Source organism: Pezoporus occidentalis, unplaced genomic scaffold (genome assembly GCF_034315485.1).
Source record: "Pezoporus occidentalis ecotype Australia unplaced genomic scaffold, CSIRO_AGI_Poc_V1 ctg4, whole genome shotgun sequence".
Lineage (NCBI taxonomy): Eukaryota > Metazoa > Chordata > Aves > Psittaciformes > Psittacidae > Pezoporus > Pezoporus occidentalis.
Genome location: NW_026915724.1, coordinates 26,913,599 through 26,941,179, shown reverse-complemented (window position 1 = coordinate 26,941,179; position 27,581 = coordinate 26,913,599). Strand labels below are relative to the sequence as shown.

The 27,581-nt window shown below is 37.0% G+C and overlaps 1 protein-coding gene across 1 annotated transcript in view; it reads right to left on the bottom strand.

Annotated features, from left to right (window-relative positions):
- Positions 1-27,581, bottom strand: part of DOK6 (docking protein 6) — a 244,715-nt gene that overhangs the window by 126,571 nt on the left and 90,563 nt on the right. The window contains exons 2-3 of the mRNA XM_062633085.1: positions 25,075-25,182; positions 6,073-6,187 (exon numbers count right to left, since the gene is read on the bottom strand). Coding sequence (XP_062489069.1) covers positions 6,073-6,187; positions 25,075-25,182 — 223 coding nt within the window. The remainder of the gene's footprint in view (positions 1-6,072; positions 6,188-25,074; positions 25,183-27,581) is intronic.

Here is a 27,581-nt window from a genome sequence, read left to right as displayed (position 1 = left end):
ACTTTGCCCTTAAAGTGGATATTGTTTTCAAATATTACGATCAAAAAGGGAGAATGTAAGAATCCATTTAGAGAGAAGGCCCCTTCAGTGTATAATCACGAAGAGAAAGTAGAAAAGGCAGATTCAAAATTTTCATGTAACAATCCCTGCACTTTAACAGAGAAATATATCACCTTTCAGAATAATTTTCAACTGTATAGGATTATTTTTCTGCATGCAAAAGGTGAACTTTGTACTCCTTTTTCCAGTACCAAAAGCGTATGTGGGAAGCTGTTATTCACTTCCACCACCATGATCCTGGAAGCTTTAAACTCACAAAATTAATAGTGAAAATGGGAACTTTAATCTGGTTGGTTTTAAAGCTTATGTAGCCATTTGTATTGTTAGTAATAACAGCCGGTGTGATCACTGATGCTTCATCTCAAAGCCTTACTGTTTCACTGCAATTTTAATCCAAAACCTCCAGGCTGCTTAGCTGTCATAGTGATAGGAATTGCATTATTACACTGACATCTGTCAAACTTTTCAAGCATAGAATATTTTAGCCTGTGAAAACTATCAAGGAGAAAAAGCTCAGCTCATAACCAGTAGTAATTTGGCAATAGCCCAAAAGCTTTTTCAGTATAAAAATGAAATGAATTTGTGCCTTTTCAAATGATAGCAGCAAAGACTTTTTTTTAAAAGAAAGCAACATCAACAAATGGTGAAAACAGTTTTAAAAGGAAAAACATGCCCAACACTTAAAAACTCCATGTTGCTGAACACATTGCCACCTGAAAACTTGTTCTTGTAGAGGTATTACAAGATTTACTCATTACAGATTGACTGCACTCAGAAAAAGTTGAAAGCATATGATGTAGAAGGAAAAGACTTGTTATGTTATAGATGTGTAAAAGAGTTTTATCAAGATAACCATTGCAGTAACAAGACGTTAAAGAAAACGAAATGGTGGATTGAGCCAAAACAACCACAATAACATTAATTTCAGTTAAACTATATCAATATAGTGTAATTCTAAAAAGAAGCTTCAAATAAGGTAAGTGATTGACTTTTTGCAATAATCCAATTCTATTTTCCCCAGGACTTGAATAGTGGAAGTTTTAAGGGAACGCCAAAGTACAACCTCTTAAAAACAATTTATTTCTTGTTTGCAGTGGCTCTAGAACTTTAGTTCATTCATGACTGGAAAGAAACAAACTCCTTCAATCCATTTACTTCTACACAGAATGGGGCATTCTACCTAAGAGAAGCCAAATATCAATATCTTGGAGGACATCTGCAATTGTTTCACAGCTATAGTTTTAAGATTTCTTTGTGATTTTGCCCCTTTTTCTCATATTACATCTCATTCTATACTCAAATCACTGAAATCACATTTCAATCCTAATTTCTATTGTCTCTGAATCCATGGTATTTGCAACTGTATCTTTCATTTATTACTAGTTTTATAAGATCATCAATTTTCCTCACCTTCTGTCATTTAAAAATCAAAATAAAGTTTACACAAATGTGAGCAGGTGGGTTCACTGAGCCTAAAAGAGCGAGGGAATTGTATCACTTAGTATTTTGCTGCTATCGCTAAAGGAAAAATAATGCTCCCGTATGGTCTGTCACTGACCTAGTGCAATCCAGAAACTTCATTCCTTCAAAGCTAGCTATTATTCAGGCACAATCCTTATCATGCCAGTAACTTCTGTAATAGCGCCATAACCTTCTAGCTTTAACCAGTATTCATGTCCACGAGTTTCATTTTCTTGCTGGTCCTGCACAGCCATAATTTCTCACTGCATCACATCTACAACTTCAGAGAGAGTTTACAGGACATTTCAGAATCTCTGTCTCAGTCCAGACACTTGGGTTACTGCCATGTTACAGACATGAGGTTTGCAGAGAAGAGCTTCTCTGTAGATACAAGTGTCTGAGCATAACAGGATAGTTACCTGATCAGCTCCCCTCCCCCCCCCAAAAAAAAAACAAAACAACAACAAACAAACAAAATGCATCCCAACAACTTTTTTTTTGTAAAAGCTGTTAGGGAAAGACACCTCAAACCAGTAGTTAGCATCCAGAGTTAAAAGAATTTCTCCTTTTGCTTGATAATATGCTGTAGAGTGCAGAAGAAAAACCCACATGGGAAGGATTTCTGTGAGACTGTGTTGGGCCTCACTGCTTTAACCCCTAGAAATTTTCCTCTAATTTATAAGTCTATGTTGCTCCTCCTATTTGAGTGGCCATAGCATCACAGACTGATACTGCGCATATGTTCTGCATTTGTTCCTTAAAAACTTACTTTGTTTTTCTTTTTTCTTCTCGATACATTCAAAAGACAACACAATTATCTTTTTAACCTTTATTATGCTAGAGTAAATATGCTCAATTTCCTCAAACTGGTTAATTTTTCTCCACAGCATTCTGTCCTTCCACTTGACCGGCTTATACATTTGGCAACATTGAAGTTTGTCTCAAGTGTCAGCATGTTAACAACCCAAGAGTTCTGCATTTCCCTGTTTCTAAAGCAACTGAGATTTTGATGATTATTGACTAAACAAAAAATAAATGTTAAATTCCCTTAATGGCAGTAACTTTCACATGATTTTCAGGTTTCAGGAAACTGCGACCTTAGCATGTTTCTTGCTAAGGTGGCAGCAATTTCCCATCATCTGGAGGAGAATTCCCACTCTTTAGAGTCTGTCTTTAGTTCACTGATTTACAGGCTACTTTTCATGTTATTTAGTCAGTCATGACTTCTCATTAGCTTACTTCCATTGAAACAATTCTGATAGTAACTGAGACAATTTAAAACAGTTGCTTGCTAATCACAAAAGTCACAAGTCTCTGCCCACTAGAAAAGGTGTCAGAAAGAGATGCAGAGACAGCAAGCAGCTTCCTTCTCTCCCTCAAGAGGGATGTTTCTTCTTAAAGACTTGTTATCCCATGCTTTCATTCAGGGAACCGTAATATCTGAGACTGGCTTGCTCTTCAAACTATTTCTGCAGAGCTTCAGAACTGAACACTCTTCAAATGCCAGGAGCACTGGTAGTAGTGCTGGGAACAGCCAGATGATAACAAAAGCATATGGAGGATTTTTGTTTGGTTTTCTTTCTTATTTTCTACAGAATGTTTTCATTAGCAAATGATGACAACAGAAAATGAGATGCTCCTCAGATGACTAACTTTCTGAAACCCTAACAGTAATATGAGGGCTACAGCCCATCCAGAGCACAGACTTGTCAGTATTTGCCTTGAAGAAAGTAAGTAAACTGACGGCCTAGAAGCTGCAAGAGCTTAGGAAAAAAACAGGCTCCCAGCCAGCACACCCAGTGGGCTCGTATCACAGCTCTCAGGCTTTCTGGGGAGGACCAAAGCATTCTATATCTTTAGAGACCTATTTTAAAACAGGATAGCACTTTTCTCTGCTTAATTCCATAATTAAGAAAGCTAAGTACCAGAAAAATGTGCTACTTTTCATCATATGGACTTTTAGACTGCACAGTGAAAAAAATATCAGCTCATACTACCAAACCCAACATGATATGTTTGTTTTAAAATATTTCCCATTCCTTTTTATGCCAAAAACCCCTACCTTGCATTGTTCAGTCCCCGTATAAAACCAATTCAGCTTTGAGCATTACTTCCTTCGTTTCAAGAAGTTATTGATTATACTCAAAAGACCTTTTGCAATGGGTTCAGTGTTACTGTCCTTCCATCTGCTTCTGGTAGGTCAAGATGACAGAAAACAAACTATCTGCTCCTGTATATTTAGTGACTCCATGGTGGAAAAATATTCATCTTATGAAACTTTGGGCTCCTAAATATTTCAAGAATGTCAAGCAGCTATGATTCTGGAAGAAGATTTTTGATTGAGTCAAAACGACTTGAGCGTTGGGTTGTTTTTGTTTTTTTTCCACTGAAGCCATATGGAAGAAAGGGTATTAAATGACTAAAGGTATTACTGTGTTATTCAAAGAAGTGGCCTGATTTGCCAAAATAAGCCTCATTGTGTGTACACCATAAGGCTGTTAAAATCTAGGCATTGTCCAATAGAAAACAATGCCACTAAGATTTTTGTTTTTCTTTTTTGAGATCTGAGAAGAAACTATTTTTAAGCAACAAGCAGCTCTCTAAATATTCCTTAAACTTATTAAAGTTTCAAATAGGAAAGCAAAGTACTTGGCACATTTCAGCGGCAGTAAAAATGGTGATAGTTCCATGTGGGAAGACGGAACTCAGTTGTGGAAATGAGCTGCAAATGAAGTTGGTTTTTTTTTAGACGGTATCTTCAGAACACAAAAAAGATTTGGAGTTCAAGAGAGTCTGATCTTAATGAAACAAAGCAGTGTATCTATCTCATCTGGTGAAGATGACACGGTTTATACTGTTTAGATAGACAGAAGGCCTGAAGAAAGGCAAACTGATTGAAACTTCACTATACCCACAGCTAAGATACGTTGTCTTTCAGAAAGACCAAGATATCTCACACTTTTATAGCTCCATCTTCTCTGTATCCTCAGATCAGGTAGTTGTAAGGAGCAATAAGATCTTCTGAAGTTGTTTCTTCTCCAGCCTGAAAAAGCACACGAGCTTTCCACTGGCTCATCACTTTACCCAAGGCTCCATTGACTCAAAACACACCTTTGCACAGAACACAGCCTTAAGGCAGGGCATCTCATATTGTCATCTTGTTAGCACCTTAAGGTCTTGTGTACACAACTGGGCTCAGGGTTAAGGAGTTGCATCACATTTGTTACAGTAAGAAAGGATGAGTGGGCCAGACATGCTGAGCTTTCTTAGGCTTGCCCCTTTGGTGAAAGAATCCTGAAGTTATGATTTGCTGTCACTCTTTTCAAATATGCCTGCACTATAGTAATTCCAGGGAAGGAATAATATCTTTTCATTAAAGATCAAGGGGAATGCATACATGGGCAAATGGAAAAGTTTCCATAGAACCGATTTCAGTGCTGTTGAAATATTATTTAAATGGTTTTACTTGATTATTAACCATATTATTGAGTCATTATTAATTCTACTAGTTAGAAATTAAAATCTTTAATGTGAACTATTTATCTAATAAGCTATTAAACTGATTCTAGAAAGGTAGACATTTCTACGTGTTTTGAAATTAATAAACAAACGAATCTTTGCAAATCTGTACTTTCATGTACATATGAAAATTTGCAATTCTTGATACAAAACTCACATAATGTATCATCTTACTCACTTTCAACTTACCTCCTCCACATTTCTTGAATTTTGTTTCACTGTATTTGACTTAGATTGCACACTGTGCAATGTTTATATGATAATATTATTGTATCATTTAAAAATGCACAGTTTCAAATATGTCACTAAACAAACAGAAACTTTATCATTAAAAAAAAATTCTCATTCTTTAAAAAAAAAAAAACAACTGATAAAAAATACCCTAGGACACATACATGTACAACTGCAATTTCAATAAGAAAACAGTGTAATTTAATAGTGCAGTGTCCAATGACTCACATGTAACTACCTGTCATTACATATCATGATGACCAAGCCTTGTTCTCAACTTCACTCATTATACCCTGTAGCTGTTCAAACCACAGACTGCTTGACATTCCACTTTACGATATCCTGAGGTTTTAGCTGGTATTTACCTCTTATTTGCAAAGGCATGGTAATTATTAGCTTAGTAAGTGCCTATAGCAAAACTTTGTAAAAAACAAAACAAAACAAAAAAGAATGTTTCACAGATTGACTTAATAACATCTCATAGGTATTTTTTACTCAGTTTTACAAGTTCAGCTGAAAATCTCCAGTCTTTAGACCATCTGCATGCAGTCAAAGATAACTAATGGAAGAAAGAGCTCTGTAACACTCCCAACACCTCCCAAAGTATACTAAAAAAAACAAAACAAGAAACCAACCCTCCCAAGCCCCCCAAAACTAAACCTCAAACTCTGAAGTTCTTGTTTACAACAGATTCTCTTAAGGTAAATATTTCTATCTGGTGTTTTAAGTTAATTCATCCGAGGAAAACTTTGATCTGCAACTTTATTTCTTCAAGCTAGAAATGTGGTACTAATTGCTTACCTGACTCACACGCAAATGTCTTTGACGTCTCATCATGAAAGATAATTGCCACTGCATGCTTCTTTGTCTCTCGAGGCAGTCTAGTTATGTTTTTGATATTGTGCAGCTCGGTTACCTTAAAATGAAGAAAAGCATTTAAGGCCAATGCATAAATAGTACAAATAAAAACATTAACACAACTACTCAATTTTTACTATAATCTCCCTCCCCCCAGGTAACATGCCTTTTAATTTATAAAAAAAACATAAACAGGCAGAGTCTGAAGCTGCAGAACCTTCTATCAAATGTAACATATTAAAAAGTGAAAGATCTACTTCTCTAATAAAGTTCTACTTGGAGACATAGTTATTACAATGACATTTAGACAGGTTTGTGATTATTCTGTAATATATTTTTCAATTACTTATTTGTACAACTTTGATCAGTTTCAGAATCTGCATCAAATAAGTTACCTAATATAGGAACATTGGTGTTTTATTGGTTAAGGGAAGTAACTTAATTATGCCAATTAGTATCACTACATTTGTAAGGTTGCGTCTGATTCTGTCACTATGCACCACCGAAAAGAGCCTGTCTCTGTCTTTTCTAAACTGTTCAGATATAGAGAATATACTCAATAATGAGTATACAGTGAATAAACCTTCTCATCTGCAGGCTTAACAGTCTCAGCACTCAACTTTTCCTCACAGGAAAGATCCTCCAGTCACCTCATCATCTTTGTGACCCTTCACTGCACTCTTTCCAGTATGTCCATCTGCTTCTTGTACTGGGGAGCCCAGTGCTGAACCCAGCACTGCAAGGTGTGGCCTCACGAGTGCTGACTAGAGAAGGATCACCTCCCTTGACCTGCTGGCAACACTTCTCCTAATGCAGCCCAGGATACCACTAGCTTCCTTTGTGGGAAGAGCATATTGCTGGCCCATGTACATCAAACCCTTTCCAAGCTGAAGAAGTTTTAGTTTTACCTGTTGGGCAAGTCAACAGGTTGACAGAAAAAAAAAAATCCCACCAGTTAACATCTCAGAAATATTAGTTGACAGTAAAAATGAGAGGGACCAACTAACAAATAAGCCCCTCAGTATTTCTACTGTTTATCTAATTTTTAATATCAAATAGAGATATGAATATTTTCTTTCATGTTTCTCTTTTGAAACTGTACAGTATGTTTCCCTTCAGAATCAGACCAGAAAGAGGCAACAGTAATGATACCATGAAAGTCTATCTTCCCACTGATATAGTGAACTGAAGTTAATCAAATTCCAAAATCTGGGTTTGATGCTGATGAAGCATGAGTCATTTCTCTACTTGCTGAACATTTGCAATTAATGAATAAACACCTGAGAGTTTATATTATTTTGTATGAAGGAAAAACGAACTTTGCCTTGGCAACCAGACTGTTTTTTCTCAGTGATTTTTAAAAGTGTGGTTTAATTTGTTATTGTTGTTTTTAATAAATAAATAATCCTTTTTAAAGGGGAAAAAAAGTGTCAAAGCTACTGAAAAGACAAAAAAAAAACCCAAAACCTACAAAAGTTGTAACTCCTTCGACACAATTTTGCCCATCTCTTTGCAAACCTCAAGAAGGTTTTAAACACCAATCAAATTTAAAATGTATCAAAAAAGAAGCCCCTTTTTTATGAGTAGTGCATTAGACAAAACTACTTTTTTAAGCAATGAATCTTATACCAAAATTTGCTCCCTGTGCTATCATAACAGACTTGTTGACAAAATAGTGTAGTTAGTGAAAATATTGCTGTTCTTCACAACAGCATAAAGTCTGGAACTATCTAGAGAATTTGCAACTGGGAAAATGTAATTTAATACATGCAAGAGTCTTACCTAGACTTCCTACAAAAAAAGAAGGAAATATTCCCATCGTGGAATTATACTTTGTCTAAAACTTTGGTACTATTAAAACCAACCCAACCCAACAAAAACTTTGAAAATCGGTTTTCTTATTTCCCTGTATTTGTATCCTTCTAGAACAAAATTAATTTCACAACAAATAAAATACCTGCTCAGTGAGTAATCTTGCAAACAGATTTCTTGCCTACCCTTATCCTTTATGATTTCTTCCAGTAGGGTAAATAGATCACAGAATCTCAGAATTGTTAGGGTTAGAGGGGACCTCTGGAGACCATCTCATCTAACCCCAAGGCAATCCAACCCCAAGGTGGCCAAGGCAGGGCCACCTAGAGTAGCTTACACAGGAACTCATTCAGGTGGATTTTGAATGTCTCCAGAGAGGGAAACTCAACAATCTCCCTGGGCAGCCTGTTCCAGTGCTCTGCTACTCTCAATGTAAAGTTCTTTCACATGTTGAAACTTTGTGTATTTAAGTTTATGGCCACTACTCCTTGTCCTGTCTCTGGACAGTACTAAGTAGAGTCTGGCACCATCCTCCTGACACCCACCTTTGAGATCCTTTTGTGTTAAACTAATATTATGCAGTTTAAAAATTTTCACTAAAACACTAGAATGTTAACTTAGATATTTATTTTTTTTATCTACTAGATATTGGTGCTACCATTTAGTGCAGTAGTCCATATGGTGCTTAGCATGGTACACGTTAGGGACTTTTAGTGCCTGGTCCGTTTCTCAGTTCTCCTACTCCTCATCAATAATTCCTGCCTCATATGTCCATCACTCAGCAGCCCACATACATGTTTCCTTGCTTTTTTTTTTTTCTTCTACTTGGTTTCTTGATTTTTCTTTTTCTGTATCAGTCCCCAACATAATTTTAATTGTTTATAGAATAACAAATAGTGGAACACTAATTGAAGAATATACGTGGAATAACTACTTATATGTAACAAACTTTCCTTTGCCAAGCTTCATTGATTCCACCTTTTTCCACATCTAACAGCTTCCTTCTTTCTTGGGGAGGTTGGGGGTTACATAGCTATATTAGAAACATCCAACGCCTTCACTTCTGGTTAATATTTGATGAAAGGACATGACTCTGAAGGGCTACAAGGTAGAACTGGTAAAGGCAGCATCTCATTCCTGCAAAATTAAACTAGAGTAGGCACCTGAGTCTCAAGGCTACCCATCAGTGATGGTTTCTGGAACTTGGTTCCTCTCACAGGTAGGAATTTGGATCCCCACAAAGGTTTCACATCAGCACAGCTGAAAAGAAATGCACTTGATCTGCACACAGTTTTTGGGGGTGAGTCTCAGATTGTTCACCAAAATCCAAAACTTCTTTACAAAGGCATATCAAACAATGACTAAAATAGAAAAGACCCTATAGTTAGTTTTCTGATGCTGCTGCTTCAGAGCACTTAAGAACCATCCAAACAGCACTTCAAGTAATGCAATGTCTTCCTCTCATCCTCATTGTTTTTCCTAATCTTGGTCTGCAGATAAGCATAAAACTCTAATTTGTTTTGTGTTGGTATAACATCTCATCTAAAAGGAGCATCACTTTAGGAGTGTCTACTTGTTTTAAGTTAATTTTATACAGAAATAATAAAACAAATAATCATCAACATCTTCTAAGTTCTGTCTAGACATATTTGAGTGGATCAACCATTTATAAAAAAGAAAAAGAAAGAAAAGAAAAGCTGTCTGCTTCTCTATGACTATTTTTAAAAAGTTTCAACATTTCTGTCAAAAGAAAACAAATAAATACAACATAGAGCTATGCATCAACCTTAAGAGCAAGAGAAAAAGCTGGAAAGGACTCTTCTGAAGGAATGAACAGTTAACAGAGCTCTAGTGCAAAAAAATTACTAACATAGGTAGTCTGCGGTGGCCGGTAGCAAATACACTAAATCCAAGCAAGATGCACAGGGATAGGCTGATGATCAAAGAATTTATTCAGGATTGTTATAAGGAAAATAAAACCTCCAAACTGTAAACCCAGCCTTTGAACTGGATAGTCACCTCTGGCTAGCCAGAAGATATCAGATGATAGATTGCTAGTAACAAACTTCCGGTCTCTCCAAAAATGCTGTAGCCCTTGACATTTCAGAACTCTCCCACACTGCCTATAACAAATCCTCCATGTTAAGAACTTATTTTCACATAGGAAAAACACCCACATTTTTTTGTCTGGGAGTCTCTAACACATATTACAGCAATCTATAGCCTTCTTATTCAAAGTTCACTTGGTACATTGGTAAACTTCAGGAAATAATTGCAGGACAACATTTTCATTATGGTAGCAAAATATTTTATATGACAAAATAGTCACTGTCAACACAATTTAAGATACTTACCCTTTAAAATGTTTGGGAATTTTTGTTGGTTTTTGCTTTTCTTTTGGGCATCTTAATTATTACAACAACAAGGTGGTTGGTGACAGCCAGCATGGCTTCGTTAAGGGGAAATCCTGCCTGACCAATTTCGTGGTCTTCTATGATGGGGCTACGGAACTGATAGACAGGGGAAGAGAAGTTGAAGTCATCCACCTGGACTTGTGCAGGACACTGGACACTGTCCCACACAGCATCCTTGTCTCTAAATCGGAGAGACATCAAATTGATAGATGGACCACCTGGTGGATAAAGAACTGGCTGGATGGCCGCACACCGTTGTGGTCAATGGTTCAATGTCCAGCTGGAGACCAGTAACGAATGGTGTCCCTCAGGGATGTGTGTTGGGACCAGTCTTGTTCAACATCTTTGACGCTGACATGGACAGTGGGTTTGAGTGTGCCCTCAGCAAGTTTGCTGATGACACCAAGCTGTGTGGTTCGATTGATACCCTGGAGGGAAGGAATGCCATCCAGAGGGACCTTGACATGCTTGTGAGGTGTGCTGATGCCAACCTCATGAAGTTTAACCATGAGAAGTGCAAGGTCCTACACCTGGGTCGGAGCAATCCCAGGCACAGCTACAGGATGGGCAGAGAAGAGATTCAAAGCAGCCCTGCGGAGAAGGACTTGGGGGTGTTGCTTGATGAGAAAATGAACGTGAGTCAGCAGTGTGCACTCACAGCCCAGAAAGCCAACTGTATCCTGGGTTGCATCAAAAGGAGGGTGACCAGCAGGTTCAAGGAGGTGATCCTGCCCCTCTACTCTGCTCTTGTGAGACCTTACCTGGAGTATTGTGTGCAGTTCTGGTGTCCTCAACATAAAAAGGACACGGAACTGTTGGAACAAGTCCAGAGGAGGGTCATGAGGATGATCGGGGGACTGGAGCACCTCCTGTATGAAGATAGGCTGAAAAAGTTTGGGCTGTTGAGCCTGGAGAAGAGAAGGCTGTGTGGAGACCTCACAGCAGCCTTCCAGTATCTGAAGGGGGCTATAGGGATGCTGAGGAGGGACTCTTCACTAGGTACTATAGTGATAGGACAAGGGGTAACAAGTTAAAACTTAAACAGGGGAAGTTTAGACTGGATATAAGGAAGAAGTTCTTTCCTGTAAGGGTGGTGAGGCACTGGAATGGGTTGCCCAAGGAAGCTGTGAATGCTCCATCCGTGGTGGTGTTCAAGGCCAGGCTGGACAGAGCCTGGGGTGACATGGTTTGGTGTGATGTGTCCCTGCCCATGGCTGGGGGGTTGCAACTAGATGACCTTAATGTCCTTTCCAACCCTAACTATTCTGTGATTCTGTGATTACATTCTCAGATGTGAAAGGCTATGAAATTATAAAGCACACTTAACTTACATAAAGGCTCAGATTGACTGGGATCTTGCTTCTTAACAGTCAATGTAATTAGTCATTTTTCTAATTACTTTGGAACTACATTTAGTATTTTTAGTAGTTTAAGAATTTTAGGGACAATTCAGTATGCATTTTCTCTTGTATACATCATGCTTCATCACTGACATACACCAGACATTTATTTGCTTACTGTACTATAAATCTGTTCTAGTCAGGGAGCTGAACATCTAGGATCTGCACTGGCTACTTCCGGGTAACATGGGCATGTAAATACTATATGTATATAACACATCTAGGGCGCCGGTGCTCAAACTGTAAGTTTAAAATGATTGGATAACTCTTCCACAGTTATAAGAAAAAAATCTTCTAAATCACATATTATGTCTGTTATCACTACAAAAATATAACTCCACAGTACACAGGAAAGGAGGTCCAAAAAAGATAAAACCCCACAGAAACTATACATAAAATCTCAAGTGCTCCATTCTGAGTTCTATCCTGCCTGAATTGTTCCAAACGCATGCCTCCCATATGAAATTGTGAGGCAAATGATTCTGTGGTTCCATCTACTGAAGTTATCTCAACTGTGCAGAGTCCTGGAAATTGCTTGGGCAGAGGAAAAGGTCTGAATTTGCATAAATGGATTTCTGTTTTGCATTGAGCACTATCTTCCTGTCATTTAATTTCTATCTAGCAAAAATAAAAAGGAGAAGAGTGCTACAAAATGTAATTGCTCATCATCTTATTACTTAATAATGGCCCACATACTACCATCTGTTGTGTAATACCACGCAAGCAGTAATGTAACAGCAAAAGCCAACACAGTGGCGAGGAGCAGGAACTCTAGTGAGTGATGCCCAGACAGCAGAGAACTACCTCAAACCAGAAACATCATGGATGTTTCTGATAAGAGAAGAGAGGGATATAAGAAGCAAGAGCTATGCTAACTATCATAGCAAGAAAAGGGCAAAGGAGGCACCAATATGCTGGCTGAATGCTGCTGGAAAAGGAGAAAATGAGATGCTGGTACATTGCAGATGAAAGGAGTACAGAGAGGAGGACCTCGAAGAAACAAAACCTCTCCCTTCAGCTCAGTTTTCAGCCGTGGTATCTGCAGTTAACGGCAGCTCTTTTTATATGGCTAAATCCAATTACCACAGAGTACAAGCTTTGGTACAGCTTCAATCAGAGCTGAATGGGATTTTGGCTCCTAAAAAAAAGGCAGCATGCTGCCTGAAAAACATAGACCTTTGGTACTGGGGAAATGGCTACATCAACAGAAGCACTGATGGTAAATCATGGGAAGTGGGTTTTCTTCTTTGTTCAGCACTCACTAGATCATACCTACAATACTACGTCCAGTTTTGGGACCCCAGCACAACCAATAAACCAGAGCAAATTCAGCAGAGGGCCCCAGGACTGCCAAAGCTGGACCACCTACCCTGTGGGGAGAGGTTGAGGGACGGTGGCTGCTCCAGCCTGCAGCAGGGAGTACTTTGAGGGCACCTAGCAGCGGCCCTTGCCCTCCCCTTGCCTGCAGGGAGGTTATCAAGGAGAGAGACAGGCTCTTCACAGCTGTGCCTGGTGAAAGGAAGAGTGACAACAGGCATAAACTGAGATACGAGATGTTCAGGTTGCATAGGAGAAGCAAGCCCAGCAGTGGGACAGGCCACCCAGAGACATGCTGCAGTCTCTGTCCCTGGAGGTTTCAGAGACCGAACTCTTGGGATAAAGTTGCGCAACCATGTCTGACCTCAGAGCTGGCTCTACTGTGAGCAGGAGTTGGACAAGATACTTCTTGAGGTCAATTAACATATGAATTAACCTGTGAATCTAGGAAAGTGATGCTAACAGATCTGTAAGGCTATTAGAATCTTTATGGTTTGGGAAAAACGATATGAGATGAGGCATTCAGACTTTAAATTGAAATATGTTTTCCTGACTTCAGCATATTCTGCGTAACAACACACATGGCAATCAACAAGAGGGAGGAGCTGGAGAGGGACTCTTCATCAGGGACTATAGTGATAGGAAAAGGGGTAATGGGTTTAAACTTAAAAAGGGGAAGTTCAGGTCAGATATAAGGAAGAAGTTCTTTATTATGAGGGTAGTGAAGCACTGGAACAGGTTGCCCAAAGAAGTGGTAAATGCTCGATCCCTGACTGTGTTCAAGGCCAGGTTGGACAGAGCGTTGGGAGATGGTCTAGAGTGAAGTGTCCTTGTCCATGGCAGGGGTTTGGAACTTCATGATCTTAAGATCCTTTCCAACCCTAACCGTTCTTTTATTCATTCTGTGACTAGGGATGCAAATGACAGAAAAACAAGACAAGGTGAAAATGTTCTGAGAGGCAGAAGAAAAAAAACATACTTATTTCATGAAAGAATAGCAAAATTTAAAACACAATATTACAAGAAGAACATAATAAGGAAGAAGAGAAATCTCAAGATCAGAAAAGTGAAAGAACATATAAAAGCAAAACCAATTCACAAAGAAAACAGAAGAGTTTTTCCCATCTCTGCATGCAGATTTATCCTTGGAAGATGAGTTGTTATGGTAACAACACTCTCCAGGAATTTTGCCAAGAAGTGGCATATCAACTTCCACATTATGCCTCTGGGGCAGTTCTCCAGCTGCTATTTCAGAAGAATAAGTGTTTAAGAAACTGCTACCAAGTAAATGCTCATTCCTGTAAGCACTAAATGAAAACTACACCTATAACAGCACAAATAATTTTACCTGTCCTAAAACAGGTGACAGAATGAATTTATGTATTAAAAGTCATTCGGACTACATATAAAGCAGTGATGTCAGGGCAAGAAAGTGAAGTCTGATATGAAAAAATACCCATAGGTCTGATAGTAGAGGGATACTGAACAGTCTCTTCTTTCCCCCCAGATAAAACTGAGATTAAAAAAAAAAAAAAAAAGGTAAACATGAAAATGTTTCAATTTTTCAGCATTTTTGGAGAATACAGATTTAAACTGAACATAAAATAAAATAACATCTTTTAATTTCTACTTTTTAATGAGCACTTACCACACAAGCAGTTACAAACTCTTTACTTTGTCTCAATGAAATCTAAAAAAATCAAGGATGGAAACCAAATTTACTTCACTATCTTTTGTTATGCTTTTTTAAATGCTATATTGTTTCACAGTGTTTGTAAATTAAAATTACCAGGGCAGAACAAGCATATTAAGTAATACCAGCTACCTTTAATAGGCAAAGAAGTAGGAGTTTTGCCAAGCCAAGTTACTTTACTTCCTCTCAGACTGTGATGCTGTGATACTGCCAGGATTGAACTGCTGCCTAATCCATAATATCAAATAGCCTACTGGGATCATTCTGGTTTTGGCTGTTAGCCTGGTGTTTTAAAGGAATAGTTCGAATCTGATCTGTTCATGTGTATATGGATCTCTTCCCTTTTCAAACATTTTAATTAGGATTTTCAAATACATACTGAGAAAGAAATGCCTTTATACTTCAAAGGGTATTTTTATAGAGTAATTCATAATACAAAAATCACAGTCCTCCCCCAGTCTCATTTCCTTACTGTCCTAAAGAATCTTTGAAATATATTTTCCAATCTGACCTTTCATTTTGATGTGCAAGCTGAATACCAGACTACTGTGTTAGTATAACATTAAAATACAGGGGGGAAAAAACCACCTTCTGTAAAAGTGAGTGTTGACAAAAAATTTAAATAACTAATGCCTTAACGTTAAAAGAACGCTCTAATTTGAAACTCAGGTTCACACTTGAAAAATAACACCACGCTAGAGAGAAGGCAGAGAGGGAAGATGATTCACAACTGAAATAAAGTAAGTTTCCCAATTATGTTTCCAAGTTTCAGCTAGAATTAAAAAAAGATACTTTCAATATCAAACTTCCTGATAGAGTTACTAGGTATGCAAACAGTAACACTGTGAAACAAAATGGGGCATTTCATTACTGTAGTTTAATTATCCAAGTACAGCAATAAGACAATGCTTCAGAATGAACCTGTAAATGAATCAGATCATTAGATGAGTTTTAATAGCCTTATGAGGCTACTAAAATATATTGGACAGTTAGAAACTGTTTTCATTTTTAAAAGTTTTCACTTGTAACATTCTCAAAGTACATGACTATTTCCAGATCTTTCATAGTTTCTGCTCAAAGGTATTGTTTAATTAAAAGGAATATGTTATCGGTCTTTGAATGAAAAAGAAAAGGAGAAATGTACTTTTCAAAAAATGCCTTTAAATTTTCCTCTTGGTTTACTTAAATTGGCTAACTTGCAATAATTCCCAAAGTTATCTTGTTGGATAAGGTCAGTCAAAAAAAAAAAGTGTTTATTAACACAGACTACATTTCAAAACAAATTACAAGCGAAGTCATGCTTACAAAATATAACTTTGCTAAGTGCAGTAGGAGATAGGCATGTAATTCTTCCCATTAAACTGCTAGGTATAACCCTAGCTAAGCAATCCCTCACTGCATTGACAAACGGTCAGGAGTGCTAAAGGATACAAGTAACCATAGGCTTTCAATGCACATAAATTATTTTGGCTGTATGTATACTGTACATTATGCCAGTGGCTGAACCCTAGGTTTAACTTCCCTTCTTATCCCTTTCAAACTGTGAAAGCTTTCAGCTCAGGCTGTAGCATCCTTCAGCCCAACCTTGATACCTCCGGGGAAGCTTTGGGTCAAATTTAGGTGGGAAAGGCTGGCTTAACTTCCCTTTTACCAATCATGGGAGAAAAAAACTCATGGTTGAGAGGCATCTCATGATCCAGGTTTTAAGGACCTCTCTGATGCTGGGCATTTCTGAACGCTATTCAGAGAAATTACTTTAGCCAGGAAAGGAGAAGGGACATCATTATCATCATTTTTGCCCTCACTGTTTCTGGCTCTTGCTTGCTGCCAAATGTGAGGAAACTACACACAAGCAGAGGACTCAGTTGAGTGCTCTGCCCCATAGCTGCCTGCGGACAACAGCAAGGGGTACAAGCCCATGACTGTACATATAAAAGCACAACCACTGACATATCCACTAGCTTAATTTTGTTTTGTTTTTAGAAAGGATTAAAATGATAAATATAAACCCACCACAAAAAAACTTCACCCCCATTGATTTTTACAGAGTGTAAATATGCCTCAGTGTCTTTAAAAAATAATCCCCATCTCAATTCAACAATGCCAAAACTCGTATTTTGATGCTATTCTGAAATATAAACATATATGTTAGAGGCATTTTAGAAATTCTGAAGGAAGTATTAAGAGCACCAGATTGCCTATGAAGTTCTTGATGCTCCTTAAAAAAAGATGCACCAACTAGATGCAAAAATACCAGATGTAGAAAGAAAATTTATTTAAATTAAACTAAACTCAGCACATGCCTGTACATGTGTGGGTATTTACACATACTCAAAGTGGTCCAGAGGTCTTCAGGAGAAAAAAGTGAAAAAGAGAAAACTCCAATAGGGAGAAATGAAGAAAAATTAATAAAAAAATAAAATAAAATAAAATAAAATAAAATAAAATAAAATAGCAGGAAATTGAAAAAGATGAAAATGAAAGATTCTGAACAGAAATGCAACAGTTTTTAGGATTTTTTTTTTTAAAGAAGTAGTTCTAAATTTTTTACAAACTTTATGAAATGTTTTAATTTTATTTGCTACTAAAATTAACTGAAATTTGTTAGATGATAATTTGAAAATTCTTTTAGCTTAATTGCCACTGGGGAAAAATTATTTTTGAATATCTATTATGACAATTACATGCAGCTACATTTTCAACTCTAATGCATTTTTAATAACCTTCATCAGCCAGTGATTTGAATTTCAAATTTTTTTCTATGAAGTAAAAATTAGATAGCTTTCTGCCAATTTTCATAATAAATTGCTCTTTATTTATGTTGCAAAGCCTCCTTTACTATAAGCAAATCAAAACCTTACAAGAAATTTAGCCCTCCTAAGACTTATTATATTTCATCTCCCTTTATTAAAAGAAAGTAAATTACAGTGCCAAAACTGTCTGCCCTCCCTCATATACCATAACCTGCTGTTTGTACCTGCTTCCTTTTACAGCTATTGCATAAGGAGCCATGCCTCTTGCCATTTCCACATCAAAATGTAAACATTTCCCAACAACACAGACATGTAATTCATAGAGCTTCAAGGGAAAATGTTGTTATTAAGAAAAAAAAAAATCTTCACATAACATTTCTTTCTTAGTGTTATACACAGCAGTCAAATAATTAGGTCTTTAACTTTCATCAAGAACTTTTATTATTTATGTAGTATATCTACCTTCTACACTTGAGTAGTGAAAGTGGACACACAGTATTGCAAAAGAATAATAAATGCAGAGTCAAGTGCTGAAGGCTAGGAAAGGAAGTCTTAAATATTACTTTGACTCCTAGTTCTGTAAGTTTACTCCACCATTTTCCTGTTGTTTGTGTGGCAGTGGGCCCCTGTTTTTTATCGATGGCATTCCTACTCCATGTTAAGACAAATAAATACCTTTACGTTTCTTGGCACCTCTTCTAAACATATTATGATATACATTGCCTTAATTATATGATCATATTTGATTTTTCATAATGGTTTTTAACCTCAGTCAGAATAAATGTTAAATACAATTCTGTTGAATAGAGGCTTTATAAATTATGTTTTATTCTCATAACTTCATTGTTTTTCTGACTTAATGGTACACTGATTATACTTTGGTTTCTCTCATGGTTCTTCCATAATGGCCATCACACAAGTATATTTCATACAGGTATTTTCACAAATGCCAATTTCCTTTTACACCTTCCTCACTTCTAAAAGGTGTGGATTATTTTGACAAGAAAGGACCAAACAAATTGTATGACAAAAACAAATGAAAACAAAAAATGTCATTTAAACTTTTGATCTTAATTTGAGATATTCAGGATTCAGCTTTTCAACAACACTTGCATTAAGAAGAGCAGCTTAGTGCAAATCTCCATTGCAGAATCCAGCTGTTTTATAACCTAGCTTAATTGTTATTCTGATCTTCCGCCAAGGACCAGTGGATATATCCTGCAGAGACCTTATTTCCAGTCTCTCTTCTTGTACCTATCCGGCAGCTTCATCTGGGTACCTGGTACTGAAACCCTTGCTTCCAAACACAGGGTCTTCTCTCAGAACTTGCCACTCCTGGGAAACGTCCGAGAAGTGCATATCTCTCAGCTGCCCACAAAAATAATGTTGTGCTATTAGAGAGCAATTTGCTTTGGTGTAAAAAGCTGAACAACCCCTCTTGCTTTTTCTTAATGTGAATCTGTGCTGCTGCACTGATTCTCTTTGCAACAAATATAACTGAGCTGAAGAGACAAACCATACCCATACTTTTTGCTTCCTGGTCCACCTCCTTTTCATTGGCAGATTCTTATTTCTGCACCAGTCTCCAAGATTTCGTGCAAAGTCAATTAAAATAGATTTATTTACCCTTAGTAATATACATTTTCTTTACCATTTTCCCGTGCCATTCTTCCCTTTAGCATTCCTCATATCAATTCTTTGAACAGCCAGCTTTGAACTGCATGAAGCTCTTGGTGTTTCTCTCAGATATCTAATTGATAAGGTGCTCTTATAGGTTGCCAGAGCATTTATTCCTTTACTTAGCTTCCACATTCTAACATTCAGTCTACTTCTTCTCTAAGCTTTAATTCAGCGATTTTCCTTTCCATGTTACCTACACATCAAAGTATATACATACAGAGAATGGCTCCATGATCTCATCTCAAACACCTGACCCCAAACTGGTCTTCAGAAATGACAAGCAGCTATTAGAGTGAATGTCAGGCTTTAGCCTTGAAAGAAATTGAGGGAACATATTCATTACTCAAGAGAGAAAATTATCTGAATGTTCATCATATATGAAGCTTTACAGATGACATGAGACATTTTAGATGCCAAAGTCAGAAGTGCTTCTAACAAATATGCACAAAACATGGGAGTGCAAAGGTTTTAAACTTTGCCAAAAGGTGGACAAATTTTCATGGCAAAACCAGAATATACATAACTTGACATAGAGACCATTGTGTTCTCTACTATAAAGCAGTAACACCAGAACTTTTCAAAGAAATAGCTCTCTTCAGACTGTTTTAAGAGACATTAGGAAGATTAAGTATATTTTTTTTTATCACTAGAAATAACTGAAATACACTCAAGAGAGGGCAAAAGCAGTTTGACAAAATAGGCGCAACACAGGGGTATATCAAGAGCTTATAGAAACTTCAGTGACAGATACTTCATAGTTCATAGAAAGGCCTAGGTTGGAAGGGACCCCTGGAGATCATCTGTTCCAACCCTGACAGCAGAGCCTTTGATTAGGTTACACAGGACCCTGCCAAGCCAGATCTTCAGGTCTTCAAGATTTCCTCAAGCTAGGAAATACTGACATCTCTGGTCAGCCTGCTCTGATGTTTAGTTCTTTCCATTGTGCTTTTTTTGTTTTCTTTCTTATATCCAGCTAATTTCTTTTGAAGCAACTTCTGCCCATTGCCTCTTGTCCTTCCCCTGAGCACCCTTTAGAAGAGAGCATATCCATTTCTCACTTCAGCCACCATCATCAAAACTAGAAAGCTGTAAATAGATACCCACAGGCCTTCTCTCTTCACTAGTGCAAACCCAGATCCTTCAGCCTTTCCTCATGTCAGCTTCTACAGCCTCCAGTTTCCTCACTTGCCCTCTGCTGGACCATCTACATTTTCTTTTTATGGCTATCCTGAATAGAGCAGCTAGGGGACCAGAACTGGACATGATATTCCAGGTATGGCTTAAAATGCACTCAGTGGAGAGTATGCTGCCCATACTCCTGTTGAGGCAAGCCTTCATTGCTGCCAAGGCACAGGCTCAGATCACTGCCCAGTGGGATTCTCGAGGCTTTTTCAGCAGAGCTGCCCTCTAGCCACTGAGTCCCCAGACTCAGTTTGAGTTTTAGATCATAATTTTTATTCCCCCCCCCCCCGCTAAATTTTTTAAACAACTCTTCACTGTCCAAATATTTTTTTTAAAGTAACATGTTCTATCTACCTCCTTGTTTTAACACTTCACATGATGGGAATACAGGCTCCTATTTAAACAGATGATTTTGAAGAGTAGTGTCACTTTTGCTGCAAAACTATGCACACACTCGAGAACTACTACAAATTTACCTCAATAAAGGTACACAGATCTTCATATAAGAAGCACTAACATGTCTTAGAGTTGCATTGTGTTACCAGTAGAGACTTAGAGATGATCTTTACTTCTCCCACTGTTTATTCCCTTGATACTTAGATTCAGCCACTGATGGCACTGATGAGGAATTCAAGGCCACCTACTGACATAAATTCTTTATATACCCTGTGAACTGACACTTCTAATTAATATTAGAAGTGTCTTGAAGGTTTTGAAAGATTAGTAGAGTCCTACACAGGAAGAGACTCATTTAAGCATTTTAGGTTTGAGCTTGCGGGAACTCAAAGTTCTATCAGCATGCTCAACTTGTAGATTTCTTCACTACACTGTTAAGGAAAGAAGATGTTATTGCCTTAATACAATCTCTGTTGAAAGACATTTTCTTTTATTAGTTTGCATGCTGCCCTTTGATGTGTTCAGACTCTATTAACAGTTTTATTACCAGCAGAGCCTCAATTATTCCTGCAGTTTGCTTTTGGTGCATAGAACGCTTGCTTTGAATGATTACATTGTTCAAATACTTTTATATTTTAAGAGGGATCTGATAATTACTTCAAACCTTACTGTTTGGTGTGCAGAACTGAGTAGTTTTACTAACAGTTATTCATTTAAATAGAGTTCATTTTAGTCTCATCAGCCGAGAAATAGCTGCCCATGAAAGCAATGCACTTTGTAGCCTTCCCATACCAATCAGATGATTTTTCTAGAAGACAAGATATTACACAAAAGTGCTGTAAACAAATATTTGAAGGGAATTACATCACAAAATGGGGACAAAAGGGGGATATAGTTTCAGGAAAATTTAGTTACCTATGCTTTGGAAGGCTCAGCAAAATAAGGGTGTGAAAACCAGACAAGGTACACCTCTTTCAAAGAGCTAAGAAAAATGATTGTTAACTGCTCGATTCTTTGCAGGTAAAAATTGACATAATATTATTCAAAACTAACAGGAACACATGCCTACACACATTCACTGGACTCCTAAGAAATTACTACATTGGCATCACTATTCTGAAACTTTCTGGAAAGAGTTCTAGGCAATAAAACTTTTAAAGAACAGGGATAAGTGAAGAAGAGGAAAAGTACAAAATAGTCTAAATCTGGAATTGTTCTCAAAGTAAAAAATCTGGTATTGGTGAATGCGACCAGATCTTCATGAGGTATTCATATTTAGCTTTTGTCTAATATGAATTTTTGAGTGAATTTAATCAGATGAGAAAATAAAGACTTCATGAGGAAATTTAGATCAACTAACAGTTCAAGCAGAATGGTCAACACAGCAAAACCAGACAGATTTGAAAACCAGAAAGCATAAATGTTACACAAAAAAAATGAGGAAGTGAGGAAGGGGAATTCAAATAATATTCAAATTTGGATGCAAATCAAGTGTTATATCTTACCACAAAAGCACAAGAACTCAAGCCTAATAATCATAGATGTTTATCCAACTCCCTTTTGAGAATGTCTTTGCATCTGAGAAGCAATACAACAATCATGAATAATAGCAGTAGCATTCTAGATTAGAGGTCCATAAGGATACTTGCATAACTTCGTATTTGTAGTGACCAGGAGCAACGTAAGAGGCTGAAATGCTCCACAACAAAGCAAGAGTCTTGGACTAAACTAGAATAAACAGTAGCCTAGTTCACATTTCTTAAGCAAAAAGAATCTTTATTTAGGCAACCTGGTGGTGGCCAGAGAACCCTGAAAAAGTAAAAAAAACCAACCAACCAACCCAAAAGTAACTGGGGAAACTGAAACAATCAGTTCTTATAAGGATTATGATAATGCTACCATATGTAAATATATTTGGTTTTCATTATAGACTTGTAATTACATTTAAGAATAGCATGGGCTATCACACAGATGACTGTGTTGAAATTTGGTGTATCTCAATGTTATCAGGAATTCACTTACCTTGAAATTTTTTTAAGTTAATAACCACCTCATGGTTTAAGGCCATTTCAATTACAGACTAGCAACTGTGCTGTAGAAGAATCTTGTTCCTGCATACTGAGTTTTTAAACACAAGAAGAACCTGTCCCCTCCCATCTCTTACACAACAGGACTGCTAATGCACCACAGAAACTCTTGGTGCATGCTTCTGTGTGCATGTGCACAGGAGACCTTATTGCTGAGATCCGGTCAAGAAACTGCTGCAGCTGGTATAAGAACTTGTCATAAATCACTGGGACTGAAATACATAAATCACCATTTTCTGAAACCAGTATTTCGCATTCCACAAGTTTCTCCAGGACAATCAAGCAGTGAAAGAAAAAATGTAATGCGGTTCCCCTTGTGTGGCCACAAATTTGATTTAGCAGATCACAGCTAGTAGGCTACTGCTAATCTCTTTCTTGATTATTATTTATTTTTGTGGACACATATTATATAACATGTGCTTCAGACCATCTGCTCCATAGATATTTTTGGCTATCAGAAGTTATTGCTAAAACGTTGTGCAATTTATTTTATTTTGCTTTTGCAGGTTTATATAAAGCACATCAGAATCGAACATAGTAACAGCGGAAAAACCCAAACAAAACCCAACAAAAAAATCTAAAATCTAAAAATCTGATCCTACTTTGATCTTGCTAACTTGAAATTCAAAACCTTAGAAATAGCTGTTGTTGACATAATCTTGAAGTAACAATCTTTCATACTGGGGGGATTAAATCAGTAAGTTTTGAACTCAATGCCAGACCACCTATTTATTTATTTGAAGGGTAAGCACACCAGCATTGACAAATTCAAGCTGCTCTTGCTCCAGGACAGCTGTATCTTGTCAGGGACAGACCTAACTCACACCACTTTCACATTGTGTGAAGGTTATTTACCTTATTAGTGAAAGAGAAGCATGCATTAATAGGACCGGAGATTTTACAAGTAATGGAAGAATTCACTTCTGCTGGTTCTGATTTTGGAGTTTACAGACTACTGTTATTAATTCAGATATGTAATCCTCTAAATTCCCTTTAGGCTCTTGAGTGAATATGTTCTCCATACTTTGCAAGTGATCATTCTGTGTAGCTGGGGTTAAAGTATCTATGATCAAGTTTATGATACAGAGAAATCTCCGCAGAATCCTCCCATGCATACCTACACCAGAGCACGCCAGTTTCCTCTTCAGTAAACTCCAATGCAAATGTGCTAATTTCTACTCTCTTTCTTGCACTCTTCCTTTATACTCTGGGGTCTTTGGCAGGTGTATGCCTTTGTCTCTTTGTCTTTTATTGACTGCAACAGAAGATGCCTGTTGGCCGCAGCTAGCCAACCAGGTGGAGGGGAAGATGAGCTTTGGTTAGGTTGTTTTTCTTAGAAAACATTCACAGGATAATTGCATGCTCATGATTATATACCCATTTTTCATTTAAATATATAAAGAGGCTACTAGAACTTAAAGGCTCCTTTGTAGTTTTTTTACAAAAAAGCATTAGACCTGCCTTCAAGAGATCTAGACTTAAATCCACCCTCTTCCAGTGCTTGCAGTATGACCTTGGTTAAGTCAACTTTGTATTTAGACTTGCCAGTTTTAATGTCACATCTAATGCTGGTAAGACATAAAGCTAAAGGTGACTGCATAGAAGACAATAATACAAGCACAGAGCCCTGCCCTATTTTAAGATTAGCTAATTTGCAATCTACTGACTGACTTGGGGAGCTGATAACAGTTACTTATAAGACAGAAAGAAAAACCTGTGCTCAAGTATCTTATTTTACATCACATAAGTGACAGTGACAGAGAAAGCAGGGAGAATCTCATGCAGAATCCTGATTTTTTAGCCTTAAAAATCCTTGCTGTTAACAGAGCTTGAAAATCTTCAAGAGTTCTGGGAAAAATGTTACGCATTCAACCAGTGTTGCCATTACAGAGGCATTTGGCATTTTCAGGTAATAACTAATAGTTAAACATTTGATTAAAGCAGCTATTTTTTCACATTTCCAAAATACTAATATTTAAAGAAAACTTCACACACTTTGGGAGGTTTGCGCTCATCTGGAAAAAAACAGCACGATATCTCACTTGTATCACTGAGATTTACACACGTTTAAGTGTGCCTTTAGTGCCACAATTTTTTTTTCAACCTGATCCTTACTATATTCTTTGCAAACTAGCCATATCAAGATCACACTCTTCCCAGGAACAGCGATAAAGAGGCGATAATTCAGTTCATGAGAAAGGCATGACTTACTTTGTGGAAGTTCCTGAAATATGCTGCTTTCTCATCTGGAAATTTTTCTAGTCTCCTGGGTCCTTTACTGGAAGCCTTCTTGAAAACCAACCAACAACGCCTGAAAATCTGCAAATGAAATCAGTGGATTATATTAGCGTTTCTTTAAAGGTGGACAGCGACCCACATGCATTTAGTTACATAGTTGACTTGGAAAGAAATTTTAAAATTACAGTATTTTATTTTAGAAGTCTTTAAAACTTTGAGAACATCAGTTATTTCTACACAAGTAATCAAAATTCATCAATTTATACATATTGTCAGTCCTTTGTAGACTTTCTTCCTTTGCTTTCTTTCATGCATGCCAAATTTAATAATTCCTGAACTCAAGTAATTCTATGAACTTTGGATACATAAAGAATTATAAGGCTGCATTAGAGAAATTTCAGAAATCATTCCACGCATTTCTAGCTTTCGTGTTTATAATCTATTTTAGTGAGAGTATTCATACCACTGGGATACTTTGCTTCTAACAGAATACAGTAATCAGCAGGCAGTCAGTATAAACTTGTATGCACAGAAAAGAAAATACAAGGCTGAAATAAACACCAATGTGACCAATACTGGACAACAACATCTAGTTCTCTCACTTCATTAAATGATAAACTTTCTAAGGAAAAACTACAAAGATTATTAACGTTTGTGAGCAAGTTTTGAAAAATAAAATCCTTCAGAAAGCACAAACCAAAACAATATTATCCTCTCATTTTTAAGAGAAACACACTAGATTTTGTTGAAAATGTACTTTTCAGCAACAAGGGTACTTTAAGCATTCTGATAGTATTGCCATAACAAGAAGTTATAAATCAGGACTGAATTATCAAATAAGATTACACTCGCAGTTTAAAGGGAAGCTGATTAAGGATAATCCTCTGGACTACATTATGCAAGTATTGGATAGGATATTAACCTAGTTTTATAATCTATGAAAACAGTTTCCTTCATTCTCCTTTTCAGTACTTGCACAGTTTATAAACAATAGCATATGGATTTTTATGTAGTTATTTCAAGGACACATATATTGTCATTATAAAAAATAAGCTTAATTAACTACATTCTGATAGAATAATGCTGACTACTACTCTGTTGCCATTATCTGAAGTGAGTGTTACCACACAAAGTAAATGTTTTCTTTCAAAAAACCTACCATTGAACTACAGTATCAATATGTTTAATTATGAAGACTTTTGGAAGAAAAGATAGCATTTAATGAAAGTCCCTGCAAGTATACTTCTTAGAAAGCATTCAAGTTTTAGTCTTTTTCTACTAAGGTTGCAAAGTGGCAACTGTACAACTATACTTCCTATCTCAGAAATTACTTCATCTGACCTGGGGGAGAGCAAAGACAATATCATATTTTTTGGGGGGAAAAAAAAAAAAAAGACATTACACTGTGGGACATCATAAACCATCTTTATTAGATAGTACTTTCTTTAAACAACATCGTGGCAGTGTTGCAACTTACTTTATCAAAGCAACAGCACTGCTCCCACAGTTATTTTCTGATTAACCCATATTAACGCTTCATAACATTATGGTGTGAAAAGCTTTACCCATAGGTAGAGGATATCCACATTACTTTGACCTTACTAAAAGCAATAGCCCCAAATGTTCAAATGGGACATATTTATTCATTTAATAAAAGTATCACTTTTAATAGTACTCATGGCTCTTCTGGGATCTGGGTTGTTTTGGCTTTTGTCTGTTTTTTAATCCATCTCTATTTTCAGTTCATCTCTCTTCCTCTGTGGAAAGTCTTTTCCTAAGAAATATTTTCATAAGGGTAAACCCATTGTTTTAATCTCAAATCTTTGACTGATTTCCTTATTTTCATTATCCTCCCTTTAATAGTCCTCAAAGACTTCCCTTTAGAAAAACCACATCAAGCTACAGGCTCCATCATCAGTGGAGGGTTTCAGGAGTGAGTTTCAGGAGTCACAGAATCCACATTTTACAGGTGACCTGAATTTTTGACAGCTGGTTATCAGGTTACAGAAGTTTTGTCTTAGTTGACCAAGAAGCTTTTTGAAGAGTAAAAGGTCACCTAATGCATACACCAAAGCAATCCCTTCAGTGACAAATAAGCAGGGTTTCCTGAATGCCAACTTCAGCCTTTTTCTACTGGATATCAATCTAGGACAGCGTGGAAGCAAGTTTGAAGCTTTGCAGCTGAAGTAACAAAATTCAAGAGGGAGGCCTTGACCCTTTTACTAGTGGGCAATGTGCTACTGATCTTTAAGGATCACCTTTGTTAGGCCTTTTCCCGGATTTCAGCACTGGTATGAATTCAAAGGCTTCAGCGCATAGACTGTGGGAATGAAGAGGCCTACCTTTTCAAGGAGAACCCTGAATAGCAAGAAGAACCGTTAAGTTTTACCTTTAGACTGTTACTCCTTCAATTTAATGACACTTTTTTTTCCCAGACCTTTAGGGAGAAGAGAGATCTGAAGAATGGAATGGATTGAAGA